General features: G+C 43.9%; 2 protein-coding genes across 3 annotated transcripts in view; one reads left to right on the top strand and one right to left on the bottom strand.

Moving 5' to 3' along the window:
- PRRG3 (proline rich and Gla domain 3) overlaps window positions 1–18,274 on the top strand; it is a 109,186-nt gene that overhangs the window by 11,489 nt on the left and 79,423 nt on the right. The window lies entirely within an intron of this gene.
- Window positions 7,791–18,163, bottom strand: DNAAF6 (dynein axonemal assembly factor 6). 2 transcript variants are annotated; one of them, XM_075435854.1, is made up of 7 exons: window positions 18,055–18,163; window positions 17,467–17,581; window positions 15,725–15,788; window positions 14,139–14,244; window positions 12,186–12,279; window positions 11,146–11,231; window positions 7,791–8,739 (listed from the first exon to the last, which is right to left on the bottom strand). In XM_075435854.1, the coding sequence occupies exons 2-7, from the start codon at window positions 17,560–17,562 to the stop codon at window positions 8,610–8,612; spliced, it is 576 nt and encodes a 191-aa protein (XP_075291969.1). In that variant the 5' UTR covers window positions 17,563–17,581; window positions 18,055–18,163; the 3' UTR covers window positions 7,791–8,609. The 2 variants fall into 2 exon arrangements, with proteins under 2 accessions (XP_075291969.1, XP_075291968.1); XM_075435853.1 differs by having other exon boundaries at window positions 12,183–12,279.

Genomic DNA, 18,274 nt, shown 5'->3' on the forward strand with positions numbered 1-18,274 from the left:
GAACTAAAATTTAATTAACTTGACCTCCTAGCACTAAGCAAGCTGATCACACAGGGTGCATCAAGGATTGCATGCAGGGGACAACTGTCTCCCCACCATATGTTCCAGTGCCTATCATGTTAAATGTTGACAGTACATCCTTTCTTCCCCTCCAGTGTGACTGACAGCATTTATTTTAAAAAGATCAAAACACCACTGCAGGGCTGTTGATCTGTGGGGGCTGAACAGCATAGTGCACAGTAGACCTATGAGTTGACTTGTTCTCTGTACGTAGGCCTCAAGTCCCACCAGCTCAAGAGTCCACGGCATGTAATGCTTATCACACAAACAGCCTTCTGCATCAGTCTCTTGGCAGCACCCCTCTGAGAGAAGACATGGCCCTCACCACTTCTATGCCTGTAGGTACAGTGTGCAATGAGTAACTGGCCAGCAGAGAGTCCTGCAAGTTAGAGCATCTTCAATAGAAAAATGCAGACATGGCACAGTTAAAGAGCACTGCTGAGGCTGCAGCAACCAGCGAGGGAGTGAACGCAGGGTCAGGGCTTTAACCTGCCACCCTGCCCCCCAGTGACCTGCATGCCTGTCAGCTGAGGAATATGGTCAGAGCCCACCAGGACTCCTCCAAATCAAGTGCCAAGTGGAAAGCACCGCTCAACAGATGGCTTCCTGTAGTCCACCACCCCGTCTCACTCAGCAGTTTACCCAACAGGTGGTCCCATTTCAGTCCCATGCAGCAGGCTAATGCCTGAAGCACAGCACACAGGTCAGCTCCACTTCAGTCTTATCCCCTCCAGTGAGCACCAAAGCATTAGTCTGCTTCCAGGTGACAAATTAGTACATAAAACCCCCCACTGCCCAGATGGTCTTTTTTTTGGTATGGCATATAAGCAAGTAGATTCTCTCTTTGAGTCCGTATCACACTTTCTCCTATTTTTGTCATGTACACTGCTCTATCACAAAGCGTATGTCTTTGTACCAAGAAATACTATAATAAACTCCTATGTAAGTGGTACTTAAGCTGGTCCATGATGCTTCTGTGGAGAACAATAGCAACAGAAAGAAATCTAGCTTGGTAAATGCTGCCCAGGAACAGCCCCAGTCATCCTTACGCTGCACTGCACAGCCTTCATTAACTTACAAATGAATTCCTGCTGTGTCTCATGGCTTTCTTCAGATGTCATTATTCCAGCCTCCAAGGACATAAACAATTCTCTTGATTTAAGGAACTAGGCTGAGATGCTGCTTGACTGTGGCTCGGGGAGAGGCAACAGCATTGGAAAAGATGTTTTATTCAAGAAAGCAAAAAAATTACTTCCAGATAGAAGAAGAGGGCCAATTTAAGTAAACTCACAGAGCCTAAGCTGAGGAATTCATGGTTAAAGACAGCAACAGAAATGAGGTTTTGTATTACTTCAGCTACTCTCTTCATTCAGGACCCATATTACAGCAAACAGTTGACCACCTTCATCTCTCCTACCTGAGCACTGGTTCCAGACAACCTTGCAGGATCTTTCTAGATGACAAAACCCTTCTCTTCATCCAAGAGATGCACTGCCTCTGCTCTGAAGGTAGCATCTCGCTGTAGAAGAACAGCTCTCATCCACTCATCTATCTATTTACCTACTGTTCTTAGAGCAAAGGCTTTTTTAAAAAAAAAAAAAAATAAAAAAGGCCTGCTCTGAAAAGGGAAAAGGATAGAGCCAAGAAAGCATATGCATGCGGGCCTAGAACTAGATGTGACATACACTGTTCCAGGCCAGGGCACAGCAATCTGTCACCCAGACACTTCACACACTAACTCTGCTTACCCAGAAATAGGTGCAGCAAGGACAACAAAGAGAGTCAGGCTGCTGTAAGCATTTGAGAGGGTTCATGAACTGCAGCCATATTTCCCACTCCTCCCACACTGATTCCCCTTTCATCCACTGCTGATAAAAGCAATTGCCATGTGCCAACATGGGCTGACCCCCGGAGCAAGACAGCGTTCCCAGCTCAATAGATCTAAGTGACCTTCGCACTCAGGTCCTTTTGGAGACCTCATAGCTATTCCAGACACAGTCCCCCTTCCCACAGCTTCTTTTGGCACAGGATTTCCAGCGCTGGTGACATTCTGACAAAGGTATCTCATCTGTCCTGAGCTCAGGGCGATCAACCATCTGCTTTGACCTTTCCCTTCAGCACAATGGTTTTAAAGCAATCACTTTCTTCTGATAATTTCTTTCTTCTCCCAGTTGTGCTTTTGCTCGACACACATCACTCCCCTGCTTTCACTGTCTCACTCCATCACCACACACACACCATTTAGCCCATTGCTCACTCCCTTACAACACAGCTCCAGTCCTACATGACGCCCTACGCCCCTAGCCCTGAATTCCCATACAGCTCCGCCTGCACCCTCCAGCCCCACTGGTGCTCTCTGTAACAAGGCTCAGAGCCTTTGCCCAGCTCTGCACCACACACATCAGTGATGGCCTGCAACACTTCCACCCACATTAGCCACTGGTCTCCAAGCAGCTCCACAGATACACCATTATCCAGGTCTGGCAGCAAGTTACTAAAGGCAAATCACAATGCAAGTTGTACTTGGGGACAAGGTGGCATTTTCAGTGTTTACCTGTGACTTCCTGTAGCTCCTCTCAGCGCCTCAGGTTCCCCCCAGAAGCTTGTTACAGTTCTGACAGTTGCTGCTGACCAAGAGCCATACATCTCGCTAAGTCACTCTGACACTTCAGCCTTCAACCAGTGCCTGTGACCCAGAACAAAACCAGAAACATTTCTCACCTTGTCAGAGCTTCCCACATCCAGCCGTTGGCCAATTGCCTCTTGAGTCTCCCAGACACAGACAGATAGCCTCAAAGCCGAGACAAATCGTGCATCTTCCAGCTACTTTACTGTTTCTTGTACAGCAGTCAAACAATTTTCCCACCTCTCCTCCCTGCCCTGCCCCAAGAATACCATGAACATAACACACACTGTCCCTGCTAGCTCCCCTGCTTGCTTAGCTTCTCCCAGTGCTGCTCTACAACCTGGGTTGCCCTTTGGCTCCCAGGTGGCTAGGATCAGCTCAGGTGAGACAAAGTGGAGCTGACCACCCCAGGTGATGTCAACCTCTCGTTCCCCTTTATATACTTGCCTGCTTGCCACAGTCCCACCCCAGGCTCTGCTTCAGGGATATGGCTACAGGAATCTGTTCTCCAGGAAGAAAGTTAATGGTCAGGAGATCCCATGACCTAGGTCCCCAGTCAGAGAAAATCATGGTGGTGGTAGAGTCTCATTACTTGGGCATGTATGAGGGGTGGAACCCACCCAAAGCTCACAGCATCGTTAAGCTCAAGTATTGATGCTTACATATGCTACAGTTCCTAGTCTGCCACTGACTAGGAAATGTCTGGCTTGCCCACATCATCTCTTTATGAGCTAACAAAATCAGCCGTGTCCAAATCATTCCTATCCTCTTCCCTTTTATGCAGTTTTGCAACAGGAAGAGAATTTTACAGAAGAGGGCCAAGGCTCTTTTCTCTGCTGAGCAGCTGTAGAAGATGATATGTTACAACCTAGTTGCCTTGGCAGTCTTTGATGGGTTGCGATGCCACCAAGTTAAAATGGTATGGATAAAAAAAAATGCTGATCAGCATCAGAAGTGAGCTGCCAGGCTGCTGCAATCCATGAAGGAGGCTCACAGTTAGAGAGAGATGGTCTCTAAGGATTGTAGGTGGACAAAATCCACTACTGTGCTGGCAACTTCCTATGATCTTCTCTTCAGAAATGAGTGTGTGAAGACAGAGAAAAGAGATGAAAAGGAGACCTTGAGATGAGTAAGCCCAAAGTGGTCAAAAATTTCAATGGATTGAGAGAAATATCCTAAAACCAAAGGCACTCCTGTGTTGTCTGTCACTGTTGCCCTGGGTGGGCAACTTCTGTGTCATCTGGGACACAGAGAGACACAACAGGAAGCAGAAAGAAACTTTTCAGGCCTTGGGAAAGGCTGAAATTCTGAATGATTCTGACTTTTTCCGAATCAGTTCATTCCTTCATAACCAGCCCTAGTTGTACTGGGGAGCTGTGGCGCTGGCTATGTTTGAAGCACAGACTCAAGCAGGTTGGGCTTGTGCCAAGCTGCCCCTCCTCAATTCTGTCAACACTTCTCACCTGCCTTGACCTGCAGCATCTGCTGCTTTTGTGCTGTGGTCCTTCAATATAACTGCCTTAACGCAATCCAGGTTCTGCCTGTGGTGCTCCTGCTTGTGTTCCCTTCCCATGCACACAGACCGGATGCGTAGCAAGGAAGAACAAAGTGCTTCACCTGGCATTAAGCTGAGGGAGGGGAGCTGAATCAAATAATTCACCAACATTTGGCACATCCAGCAAGGGCCAGATATGTCAAATGCAACCTGGGAGGAGACTGGTAAGAAATGTCCTAATGTGAGAATGACCAAGGGAAGTGAGATAAAGCACTTAGGAAAGGCAAGAAGAGATCAGAGTCCCCTGAAATGAGCATGGCACAAACAATCAGGAGGGAAAAAGGAAAAACGGGGACTGGCTGTTCTGCATCCCGATCTGAAAGTAAAATCTATCTGAAGGAGAAGACAATGAGAGCGAAGAGAGACACAAAGAGACAAATTGCTTCCTCTTTGTGAAGATTATAGGTGAGAAATAACCCAGCCAGAAGATTCCAGGCACCCTCCCTTGAGCCAAGGCCATAGGTGGATAACAGCGACTGACTGTCTGTGGCAGCAGCTCTTGAAGGGGATCCCAGAGAATAAGGATGAATCCTTGCTGCAGGTGCTGCAGAGAAGAGGGTAAAGGTCTGCCAACACCAGCAGGTCCAAAGGCACCTGCTCCAGCATGAGGAGGTGTGCAAGCAATGGATATGTGAGCACACAAGTGAGCCTGCTGGGTATATTTGAGGTGCTGCTGCACGGCTTGGCACTGGTGCGTGCCCTTGCCTATCAATCTATTTTGCTGTATATCCAGTAGCCCCTGCTGCCAAACATCCAGGGTAGATACTGCTAAAAGCAGTCACCTGCTACCCTGAGGAGAAAATCCGGGAGCACTTGGGGACAGAGGTTACCTCACTGGGATTTTCCCATGTGCTTTCGCACTCCTCCAAGCGTCAGTGCACACAGCAGCCTGCAGAGGATGCTGCAGAGCTCCGCTTTGCCCACAGGAGCTCAGCCTCCTGCTCTGAGCAACGGGGCCCAAGGCTAGATGAGAAACACAGAGGCAATACCAGTCTTGTCTCCTTACTTACTCTGTAGGCCATAGGGGAGAGATGTTGCTGTACACATAGATACAGCTTAGTTATTTTAGATACACTTTATCTGGGGGGGAGAAGAAGCCGATAACACTGTTTCACACAATGAAAGAAGTACACAGAAATTTTGGATACAAACTTTAAACTGAACAGCAGAAAAATGTAGCATTCCTTTTAAAACAAATACAAGGGGTATAGGATGATGATACCAACAACAGACCTGGAGGAAGATGGGAATGAGAGCAGCCCAGAAGCTAGACTGTAGGTTTAGGGAAAAAAACTAAATTTAAGTCCTTTCTCTGTCTCAGCTGTTTATACGGAGCAACTCTTCTGGGTTTTCTCTTTCTCAGGCCATAGAATGAGAAAAGTATCTTTGCCTCAGGAGGTCAGTATGTGGACAAAGGGGAATATTAAGAGGGGTGAAACACACAGAGCAAGGGGGCTGTGTACTACCATAGTTCTGACAAGGAACAAGTCAATATGAGAACGGTGGCTTTGCCACCACAACTGGAGGACAGAATGCATGAACACAGCGAGATAACAACCTGCAGTTTATTGGGATACTACTGTAAACAGCCTCTATCTCATTTCCACAGCTACAGTACCCACTACTTAACTGCAATACATTTAATCAAGATGTTTCTTAGGGAACCAAATAAAGCTTGATGATGCTTAATGGCTGGGTTGTTTAACTGGGCTCATAATTTTGATTAATTAAGATGCCTGCAGGTGTTGGAGTGGTACTTAGGCAACAGCTTTGATGTTGAGAGGCAAAGGGGGTTTTGTATCCCCTTCAAAAGGATTTCTGCCAGTGCTAGTTCAGCAAAGCAAATCTGCCTTCAAGGCCTTGCAAAAAAGTTAACTCTCTTGTAGCTGGCAGTAGCCTCTAGACTTCTGGGAAGCTTGGCAGCCTGCATGTCCTTTTGACCCTTTTCTTCTTGGGATGGTCTACGGAAAAAAAAACAACCAACCTTTTGTCTAGGGCAGCTTCTGTCTCCTGGATAGGAAGAAAGTAAGAATGTGAGAGGATCTCCAGGTGGTGATGGTGCATTCAGGCAATGGACCTGATCTGAACATACGAAGCCTGGCTTCTTATGAGTTCATCCCATGTTCATACACCGTAACACTGCGATTTCAGCATCCTCTTGCCGGCATATCTCCCTTTCCCTGCGATACCTTCCCTGTCCTGCTACATCACCAACTGGCCAGCTTTCCCCTCGTGGAGTGGTGTGGATGACCTACTGTAGCCTGGAGTACGGGTGCACAGAGTGACTGGCCAGCAGGTACAAGAAATCACGCTAGAACTTCCCCCTTAGGCAGTACTAATTTGTATTTCCCTTTTCTATTCAGCAGCCAACTTTCTTCTAAAAAACACTGAGTTCAGATTTTTGTCTCTTGAATGCAGATAAAATGCCCCCAAGCTAAAAAATATATGGGGAGAAAATAGGACATGGATACGTTTCCACAGGAAATGAAAATGCTGGAGAGACGCATAATGAACCAAACTCGTTGTTTTCAGTATCAAACATTGACATTATATTAAGCAGAACTTTATGATTTAAGGCTTAGTAAACTGCTACTGCCGACTATAAAGGCAACGTTACCTTGTGGATAGAGCACTGGAATAGTGCTCAGAAGAATAGAGCTATACTCAGCTTTGCCATGGATTTACTGTATGAATTTGGGCAAATGTTGCCTTCACATGTGTATAAGTATAGGTCAGTCTTCCACTTTTCTTGTAATCTGTACAAGAAATGCAAAAATGAAGCAGCATATTGTCTAGGGACCACAAATACAACCTTTTTCCAAGAAACAGCCTTACTGTAACTTCTTGGCAACCACAGGCAGTACAAACTGTGTCAGGAGGAATGATCTCAGCCTTTTCATACATCTGCATTGCTCCCCTCCACCACGGCTTTGTAGAGGAGGAAAAAAGAGACATTCAAATGCAATTTATGGAAACTTAAGCAAATACAAGTTGGAGTAGCCCCTTAGTGTTATCAGCATATTTGCTAGCTTATGATGAATCATAACTGAGGTATCTGCTTTCCAGTGCATCAACACTAAAGCAGAGGTTGGGTAGTATTATTCTGACCCAAGCAATTTTAAGGGAAGTGGTTGAAATGTCTCTAGACACCATCTTAATTTGTCCTACAGTTAAAATGCAGCATATTACAAACATACTGTGAATTCTGAAAATTCTTGACAAAACAAAAAAATGTACCTGGAAACACTGTCAGTGTCTTCAATCCATAATTAAGAATCCATCTTCTCATTACAGCCTGCCACAAATATAGCTGCACAGGTACTGTCTGCAGCCTAGCTGGTCAACTATTTTCCTCTACTTCTATGCCAGAAGATTGCAGGACCCAAGCCATTTTGTTTTTAAAGTGCTTACAAGATTTTGGTCAAGTGTACCTAAAGTCCATCAACATACAAGGCCCTGCTTGTGCTCTCCACTTTGGTCATTGAGCAAATACCTTTATTTCCTGTATGATGTTAAATGAATAGATTTACCCAGCAGTTAGTAAGAGGAACATCTTGGTCACCCATCTCTGTAGCTCTAGACTGGACTTGAAGGCCAAAGAAAAACTTTTGCTGCATTTCAGCCCCTTAAATGATGCTTTGTTATACAAAGATCCTCTTATCTTATTTCAGGAAGTCTCTCAGGACATAATATAGAGAAGGCAGAGTGAAAGGTAACTGGAATTGTTCATTAGAACACATTCTTTTATTAATCAAGAAAGATCAGAGAAATAGCTGGAGGGACAGCAGGTGAACAGATGACACTGAGCCATACGTTGTCAAAAATTGTTCAAAAGAACTGAACTGTTCAACAATCCAACTACAGTTGGTTACCTTGTTCTGCTAGTCTAAAGGAGCCTCAGATGTGGATAGAGATCCCTGAAGAGTTTTGGTCTTCTCATCAAGAAGTAGCTAAGAGGAGATTCTAAACTGGCCCTAGCCCCAGCATTGGAGGCCAAGCAAGAATACTATCTCTTGCAACAGTAACTAAGCACCACACTTACTGGCCAGAGCCTCGCTGTGCTACTTACCAGCCATAACTACAAAAAGACTTTCCCTAGCTGACAGAATTCTAACGTCCTACTTTCTGATTTCACAGAGCCTGTTTCAAGCTGAAGGAAGCAGAATATTAACCAGAGCAGCACAAGAGCTGGACAGCCTCAGTGATAGCACCTCTGGGTGCTACGTTCCTCCTGACTCACTCAATTTCTCCAGGGATAGTCCCCCTGGACTGTTCAGGGGAAACAATCTACTATTTCACAACCAGTTAGGTCTCAAGACCTCAAACCAAGAGATTACTTTTTGCAAACTTTCTCTATTTGTCTATCCATCAGACAAAATTTATGAAATCAAAATCTCTTGATGGTCTCAAGGTGACTTCCAAAGTCTCCTCTTCAGAGAGGAAACGAGCTTTACCATTCTTGCTGTCCACAGGGTAGGGGAGGTGCAGCAGCAGCTTCCTGTAAAAGAGGACACAGTGAATTTCAATGTCTCAGACTGGGTGAGCAATTGAGATGGCATTGCAAGTTACTCTTGCAGTTCGCCACGGAATGTTCTTTCAGTATATCTCATTCTCATGACAGGTTGTGGGGTTCCTGCAATACCCGATGCACAGCTATACAGGCCCTGAAGTATTTCCAACAGTATTCATTTCTTTTGGCTGTGGCTATGACAACAGTTTCCAGTGATGGATTGTGGGCTCTCTCCACTGTTCTTGCTTTTGCAGAGTGTGCTGCATTTTAAAAGCAGAGGAAGGAGGAGCTGCATTGATAATACTCTTCCGGTGGTAAAAATCTGAATAACACCTAAAGCCTGAACACGTCTTCAGGAGTTTGTCTTCTCTAGTAAAAAGAAATAAGAGGTGCAGCCTGATTAGAGATTCTGACCAGTCCAGTTTAACAAAGGATATGTTTACATTGCAAAGCACAGTTCATGTATGAGAATGAACTTACAGTTATGAAGTTCCTGGGATTTTAACCTACACCGAAGATTAATTCAGTGATCCTCTACCTGTGGCTCAAGTACATAACACACAGGGAAAGGCTGGATCTTGGACTTGGGAACTATTCCACAGTCTGTCACTAAGTTAGACATACAGCTTTTCCTGTAATAGCTAACAAGCCTTCCGGTTTATCTCCTCATGAGAATGTCTCAGTCTGGACCCATTCATCTCTTCTATTGACGACATTTCAAACTTTTTTGCTCATGCAGAGTCTGGACTTCTTTCCCTCTTATCCCAGGCTTACATGTCAACAATATGAATGACGGGGCAGTCTCGGACCTCCACTGTATTGACAACGCAAACAGAATCAAGGACACTTTAGAATCAAGAGATCTGCCCAGCCAAACTCTATAAAGCCCAACAAGACAACACAGTAGCATAGATGGAGGTTACTTTAAATTGGTGTTTAAGTCATGCTGATTCTTTTTCAGACCTTTTCAGCTGTCTTGTAGGAGCCATGGCTGAAAGAGGTACATTAAAAAACACCTTTGCACCACACCTACTGAAGGCAGCCATTTGCTATAATTTGGAGAATTCCTTAAAATCAGCTTGGTTTAGAATCAGACCCAGGACTACAGAGTTGGAAACAGTTCCTTTGAGCCCTCCTACACACCTGTGAGAGTACAGTGTTTTTCAGTCTGTAAAACTTGAAATCTTGTTTATTTCTTTCATACTGAGAAGACTTGCACTTATATTTGTGAAGGCAGCACTGGCTCAGGCTGTACCGAAGCAACCAGTAGATTTACAGCAAACTTTTTATTTGCTAGGCTTGTGACTAGAGACAGCTGGATACTAAGAAGATAACGGCAGATCTGAGTCACCAAAAAGATAGAACTGCAAAAGAGAAAGGATGCTGAGGTTTTCCTACATCTGCAGTATTGCATTAAGCTACCTCTTTTATTACCTATAGGTTCTGCAAGTCATTAGCTGAACTTGAATTCCTCCTGATTTTCCAGTTTCAGACCTAGCACTTCCAACATCCTTCCACTCCTATCACATCTTTGGGTTAAATCCAAGCAGGGAGTAACCAACTCAGCCTGGTTTTGTCTGTGAGAAAGGTGTTTTTTCGATAATTAATCGACTAGGAACAGAACTTCTTTGGGCCTTAAACCACGGCCTGCACCTTGAATTCATTTGCAGGACGCTATTCACATATGGATCTTCCCACATCCCATTCAACACAGCAAGTCAGCCCAGAGAGGATTCAGCTTTCTTATAAAAGCAGTCTATTGTGAAGAAAGACTAAGCAAAACAGACATGGGAATTATCTGGAAATCTCAGGAAGAGCAATTGCACATTGAGGGAAATACAGAGGAAGACTGAGAGGTCTGAGAGTATATCTGTCAGTTGGTTATCTTTGTAGGTTTGAAATAGCCCTACAAACAAAGAACTCAAAGGAAATCTCCTTAGGAAATCTTGTAACATTTCCATATCTGCATCCATGCCTGGACATGTCCACAACCTGGCTTTCAACTTCTGAAAAGGTACCTGCACATTTTTGACCATCTTCAGTTATATATTTGTACAAATTAGTATTTAGAAAGCAAACTCCCAAGAAGTCTTTCAAGACTGTGGGCAGTTTTTTGCCAGACACTTTGGGCCCTTGAAGCCTTGCTGTTTAAATAGCCAAAAGTCTATCTTAAAGCTATTTTTGCTAGAACAGTATCACAGATTCAACGCTAGCATACTATACACCTACGGATGGACTATGGCTGTTTTTGTCTATATCTATTTCTCACGTACAATTAATAATCCGGTCTTTGTCTTTAGTTTTGCTTTCCGCACAGCATTCAGTTGAAGGCTTGGTTAAACCTCCTTGCAAACAAAATATTAACTGTACTTCCATCAATTGTGTTTCACTTACTTTTGGGGAGTACGAAGGTCAAGAACCTTGTCATGGATATCTAATGTGATGTCTGAATACTTTGTCTCTGGCAGCTTGATTTTAATCTGAAACGATGGGCAGAGGTAAAGCTGTGATTAGATATGTAGCCCTACAAGCCTTAAGAGATCTCATCTTCATAAATATTTTGATGCTGGTGTCAAAAAGCAACATTCTGAGAAGATAATTTATATGAGAGAAGATACGACAGTGATAATCATTGCTTTCAATAGTTTTGTGATGTGTTTGATATCCTATTTTCTTCAAAATCCTGAGTTAATATACTTGACAGGTATTCTACATCTAGCAAACCCTCATGGCTCTGTGCATTCCAAGGACAGCTTGCTTCCACTAGAAAAACTGCACAGCAGTCCTACCTGTCCTGAAGTTCAGAAAGCAGGGAGGTCTTTGATCATATAATAATGGGACAGGATCTGACACCTGTAACTCTAAAGACTGTCAGTATTGTAGCATTCTGCTAACTCATACACCTTGTAACAAACGCAGGCAGATGAAAATCATCTTCTTCCCAGCCCTTCTCCCCTCCAAAATTTTGTCCAAGATGAAACTTCACAGAATTGTAGGGGTTGGAAGGGACCTCTGTGGGTCATCTAGTCCAACCCCACTGCCAAAGCAGGGTCACCCAGAGCAGGTTGCACAGGACCTCATCCAGGTGGGTCTTGAATACCTCCAGAGAAGGGGAATTCCACAACCTCCCTGGGCAGCCTGTTCCAGTGCTCTGTAGAGCTACTTTTTATTTCCCTCAAGTTGTATGTGGCATGTGCATTTGCACAGATTCTCTTATGTACATGAGGTCACTGAGGAGATACATGAGTTCCTCAGGTTAGCAAGTGTAGATATCATCTACATATTCTTGAAGAACTAAAAGAAAATCCTACAGGAGGCCAAAGCCAGCAATACAGCTCAACAGTTATATTCTGTCCCTCAAGAAGGCAGCAAGATTGAAAAGGGCAGAGACAGAGCACAAAGAAGGGACTGGAGATACAGGTTCAGCTCACCACCATATCTTCACAGCAGGCTGTGGAGGGGTCTTTCCTGCTCATCCCAAAGAAGACGTCCTCTGTTCCCACACACTGTTTGAATAAAATCTGATACCTGAGAAAGAGAAGTAGTTGCCTAATAATGCTGGAGAAAGGGCAGGAGACTGAAGGAGATTGTATTTCTCAGAGGAGCATAAATATCCTCATCACATTGTCTCTCCTCCTTTTTGGTCTCCCTCTGAGGCTTCAACCCATCTGCACTGGGTTTCTGCCCAGAGCCATAACTGAGTTATCTAGAAGACAGGTGAAGATAATTCACTACACCTTCCAAGGCACTCACTTTGCTGCCTCTACTTCACTAACCAGCCTTTGCAGGATCAGGAAATGCATCCTAAGTGAATATGATACTTCTCAACTAGTCAAACATCACAAACTCTTGAGAAACAGATTTGAAAAGGATGCTGTGCCAATTGCCAATTCTGTCATTCAACATATTCTTGCAGCCTGAGCATAACACTCTTTTGTCAAATTTTAATTCTTTTGCATTCGGCCAAATTTATTTTCTACGCCTCCATATCTACAAAATGTATTCCCTTGCTCTTCATACTTAATGAATGAGGAAATGCAAACTACAGATTATATCTAGAACACAGGTTACTCCTACTAAATTGAGCAAAATAAGTGGAGTGAGTCACTTTTCTGAGCTGTTCGAAAGAGTGTACGGAAAGTCTTTTTCACATCTCCAGTGTTCATACGCATACGTAATGGTTCTGAAGTCAATGAGAAATCTGTCTAATAGCTCTGGATGCACCTCTCTAGCCATCTGTTTTCCTTTTGGGCCATTTTGCTCAACTCAATTTGATGAACAGTTACAAAGACTTATATTCTCTTTTCATCTGTGCAACACAGGTCATAATTGCTTGAGGCTAGAGAAGCACTGCATTTCACCCAGCATGGAGGGGAAGGGTCAAAAAATAGCAGGAGAAAAGCTTCTGTTGTGCTCACAATAGAAGACAGCATGTTCTGTACCTCACAGGTGACATTGTCAAGAACAAGCGTAGAATTGTATGTGAGGCTATATGTGAATGCCACATCATTTTTGGAAATGCTGAGCCTAAGTTCAGGTGGGTCTCAGTCCTGTGTTTAGATCGGGAAATTGAACACCTAATGGCATGACTTACATGCAGAGAAAAAATGAGGATTCTGGACTACAAACCAGCGTACAATGTGCAGCTTCATGGGCTTCAGCCCATCTGCTGCAGCATTTAGCACTCCAGAATATGGCATCAGAACACAATGATTAGAAATGCAAAGGCTGCTTTGTGGATTGACCCTGAAGGCTTTCTGACCTCTACAAACTGCAGTTAACATGCCTGACTGTATCTATTTCAAGAACATTTTTGTTATTATTTTTCTATGAGCAAAGGAGAAGACTGGTTTTAGGCTGTCCCTTGACAGACGAAGACTGAACGACAAGATTTAAAAGTTCTAAACCGCCTGCATATAGCCTTCCTTCCTGTAGTACTATTTGTCTATAAAGAGCTTAATTCTTTGAAATGCAAATATAAGTTGGAGTACTTTATGAATTTATGAGTATGAAAAATGAATGCATCTAGGTTGCAGCAGGAAAAGATAGGTATTTCACACAAATAGCATATTTGAAAGCTAGTAAATCATTTTGCTAGCCTACTTCCCCTTCTAATCTCACTTTACACCTGTATCTGACACTGCAAGTAATCTTATGACAGGAAAAAATAACTTTACGTTTCTATTATGAGATGAGAAGGTTTCCAAAGGAGAGGTTAAAATCACTCCTCACGTGTTGCTTCAGATGCAACACTGATATCCTTCCTTTCTCCTTCCATGACATAAGCTTTTCAGACGGCGGTTTCACTCAAATGCAGTAGATGCTGTTTCACTCATATTTCCATCAGTGCTGTGTAAAGCCCATGCAGGCAGTCTCAGCTCACTTACTCTGGCTGTTCTCTAGGGTCCCAGGTATCATCAAATTCAGATCCTTCTGGGACCTCCTCTGTATTCCAAATAGTTTCCCTGTTTTCAGATTTCACTTGAAAAGTACCTGTAAGTGATGAGAAAAATCACACTGTCATATTTTGGATGTCTCTGTTCCTCTAGTTTTGATGAAAACTTAGATTTTTCTAGGCTTTAGAAAAATCTTTGTATTAAAAGCATTCTAAGTAATGATTAGAGTTTCCTTCACCTCGGTATCTTATGAATGAGAATTTGCAGATGGAGGATGTTTACCTTTCCCTTAAATCTCCTTTATCCACCCCCTCTATGTCAAGAAAATTCTCCTTTCAGGCATAAAATATCTTGCACTTCAAAATGGGTAAAGTGTAGGATTACAAAATATTAATCTTCCCCAAGCCCCCTGACGTGAGATTTTTAAGTGAGCAGAGCCTTTTACAAAAGGACCTCCTCCTCACACAGAAATCCAGTTCTTCCCATTAATTACTGAGCACAGCCCAGATAAGGTACTGAAGACACATGAAAGTTCATGGGCAGAATACTATGATTTATGCCTGTCCTACAGGAAAAAAAAATATATATTTTCTAGTAAGCTGGTAAATCTGCAACTTGAAGGCTTGTATAGTAGAATCTCTGGTTATTGTTGGAAACCCAAGCAAAAATACTCCATTTGTTATATTTGTCACACTTCTTTTCCTGCTACACTCATCCTGGTGCTTGTTGACCTTTCTTACAGCTCATAACTAAGCTGCCCAATAATGTGACAGCATTAGCTCCAGGAAGAACTTTACATTGACTTTGCCAAGACTAAACCTGTCTTCCTTTCTTTCCCGAGTACAATCCAAGGTGTTGACACAAATTTAGGAACCCTAAGATGTTTGTTCCTATTGTCTGAGTCTGCCTTTCCACACGACGATGCCAGAATACCTGGAGCCAAATAAAACATGTAATTGTACAGGGTTTCCAGGCAAAGATTTGGGTGCAGAAAGGAGAATAACCGAAAAACATCTCTCATTCTGTTGAGGGCAGCACTTAACAAAGCTTGTATTTCTCCCTATGGGTGGTCTAAATAGGGCTGTGAAACTTTGAGGGAGAATATGATATGACTGCACTTCACGGTATACTTCATAGCTCTTCCTGGCATAGGCCCAGTTCCACACAGTTTACTCCATGAAGATCCTTTCAGGTGACTACTTAGAAGTCCAACTTCCTTGTTTATTCTAAGTGACCATTAACAATTCCATGAGAGTACTTGCATGGAGATTTTTGTTCCTCAGTTACAATTCCCCTCAGCCTGCGACCAGGCTGTGCTTTGTACTCTTTATCATCACCACTGGAGGCTGCTGTGGTCTGGAACTCCCCTTTCTGCATCTCTTTGTATATTTGGCAGTTAAGCTTTCAAGAAAAGAAGAATTTTACAGTGTAATTGTAAAAATGTAATGTTATTTCCATCTCAGAGGTCAGTGACAGCTCTCTTCTTGAAGCAAACCTCATCAGTGGTAACTTACTACAGCTGTTATAGTCTGATAACACAGGACTGAATGCTGAAACATACAAGCAATTCTCCTTACCAGTGGTCTCTTTCTTTACTGGTCCAATACTACCAGGAGTCATGACGCTAACAGAACAGTGTGGCTGCAAAAAAGGGGAAATGGAACTTCAATCAATTTTCATGGAGCCCAGCTCAGTAAAAATGGTAATGTCAATAAATATAAAATGTTATCCAAGGTCAAACAAATCCCTGCTAGAATCCAAAATATATTATCCCACAATTTCATGACCAAACCACTGAACATTCTCTCTTCTTCACTCTCAGCCAGCAGGAAGTGACTTTGACACAGTGGGTTTAAGCAGGTCTCCCAGAAGCACAGTATTACAGACAGATGTGCTTTATGAGTACTAGTTTCCACGGCATTTTGGCAAAATTTCCATGTTTGCCTGACATGAAAATATTGCAGGAAACAAAGGGTGCTATGTGAAAACCCTATCACAGGATTTGGATTCCTTTTGACAGTAGAAATCATATGAGGCAACAACATTTTCCTCTAATTACGAATCAATTTAGTGCTAATAGGCCAATGTGAGGCATTTCTCTATATATGAAGATTCCTTGGTTTTATAAAAGTGCCTCATATGCACAGAACATTAAATTAAATCAAAATAAAGATTTCAGTTTGCCCAGATTGACTCAGACTTAATTGATATCCCTTGTAGCAATTATCCATTTCTGTCTCTGAAGTGTCATTCATTTTATTAATAAGATGTAAACAAATTATTTTAAAATCAGGGTGTTTACTGCAAAGATGTACAGCACTAATGCTAGTTTTAAAAGGCAGGCTTTAAACAGCTGAAGTGTAGTTAGAGCATGAAAGACCAAATCTACCACCTACTGAAAGGAAATTTCAAGGCATATGCACCCATTTTATCCGAAATATTGCTACCATTGCCACTATTAGCGCACAGCTACTGGGTCAGCCAGCTAGCTCTTTGCTGAGGAGTGATTTTAAGGAACACTGAGGCATTTACCATTTTTGTTATCCATGACATGACTTCTTCAAAATCCTAACAGACTTGGTAAAGTGTTAAGCCTTCACAGAAGCCTTCTGCATTGTGATTGTTGGCACCTGTGGCCCTCCTGGGATATTTCTCACCAGCACACATGCATGCCCAGATAATAGCAGCAGTTGCATATTGTAGAAGCAACGTACACTAGCCCTGAAATGAATTCCTATAGAAGAACAGAAAGATACTTCTCTGTCTTTCATCATTGAGATCGTTCACCTGAGAATGATCACTCACCCTTCCCTATTCTATAGTCACCAACATCTCTATTGTACTTCAGTGGTCAATTATCTCTACAGCTCTTCAATGCCTGACACACAGAATTTGTACACTCTGTGCATTTTAGTCTTTACTAAGAAGTTGAGCAATAACTTTTTTCCCCATCATATGAAGTATTTAGCTGTGATTGACTTCATCTTTGGCAGACACCAGGGAAAGTAGGGGGAAGCCTAAATTATCTAAAGCTCTTTCAACTACATGTTTTAATTTCCTTCAGGCTGAAAAATTAAATCTCCCTCACATTTTATGGTCACAATCTCTCCTAGTTTTCCTGGGGCATCATCCTTATTCGCTCCCTCAAGAGCTTGTTACCCTAAAAGTATCTCCCAGATGTTTCAGAGAGTCCAAGACCTTCTAAGGTTTTCATTCCCTTTCCACTGACTCTGCGAGAAGAAATTTGCTTACCTCAGTTAACAAGATTAGGTTATGGTACAACACGTAAAAGAAGCAGTACTTCTTATGAAAGACTCACCATGCGCTCATCATCATCAAAATCATCCCCTTCTTGAGCATCATGAAGCAGTTTGGCAAGTAACTGCAGAGAAGAGCCTGAGGAAACACTGTCCATATCAACACCCACTGCTCACCTATGCAGAAAAAAAAACGACAAATGAGGAACGAACAAAAAGCATTCGGCACTGTCTGTAAAGCACAATATTCCTGCTGTATGTTCTGAAAGGTTAAAGCTTAAGCCAAAGCCTTACACACGTGATGTCAAAACACACGAAAGAGAACACAATCCACTCTTCCTCTCTGTGCTCACAGACTGCTGCTGCCCAGGCACCAGCTGCAGCCACGGCTCCAGCCTGGCAGCGACTGTCAACTCTGACAGGCCCCACGCCACCAAGGGTCTGCAGCCCCTACAGCCAGGGTGAGGCGCTGAGGGCCCCGACAGAGCCCTGCCCAGCGGTTCTCCGCCCGCCTTGCTCCGGGCCCAAGCAGAGGGCGAACGGAAACACAGCGGCGGGGACAGCCGCCTCGCCACGGCGCCGCTTTCGGGCCGCAGAGCGGCTCCCCAGCCCGCGGCCCGGGCACTGGAGCAGCCCTCCCAGGGAAGCACCTGCGCAGCGCGGCAAAACCCGGGGCGGCCGGGTCTCCAGCGGCACGCGCAACCGCTGCGCCAGCCCGAAGGCCCCACTGCCGCCACCGACCGCGTCCCCCGTCACCAAGGCACCGCACGCCGCTGCCCCGCCCCGCCTCCAGGGGCTCGCCAGCCAATCCGGAGGGGTCGCCCACGAGCGGCGGCGCGAGCAGCCAATCGCTGCTGAGGGCGGGAAGAG

This window comes from Opisthocomus hoazin, chromosome 14 (genome assembly GCF_030867145.1).
Source record: "Opisthocomus hoazin isolate bOpiHoa1 chromosome 14, bOpiHoa1.hap1, whole genome shotgun sequence".
In the NCBI taxonomy this organism is placed as follows: Eukaryota; Metazoa; Chordata; class Aves; order Opisthocomiformes; family Opisthocomidae; genus Opisthocomus; species Opisthocomus hoazin.

Bases quoted from the DNA above. Each gene is read 5' to 3' on its own strand.
- DNAAF6 (XM_075435853.1), bottom strand. From the start codon at position 17,562: ATGGACAGTGTTTCCTCAGGCTCTTCTCTGCAGTTACTTGCCAAACTG. The intron at 15,789-17,466 runs GTGAGTCTTTCA...CCTTTTTTGCAG, and splicing joins TTGATGATGATGAGCGCATG to CCACACTGTTCTGTTAGCGT. The intron at 8,740-11,145 runs GTAAGTGAAACA...CCTCTTTTACAG, and splicing joins GACCTTCGTACTCCCCAAAA to GAAGCTGCTGCTGCACCTCC.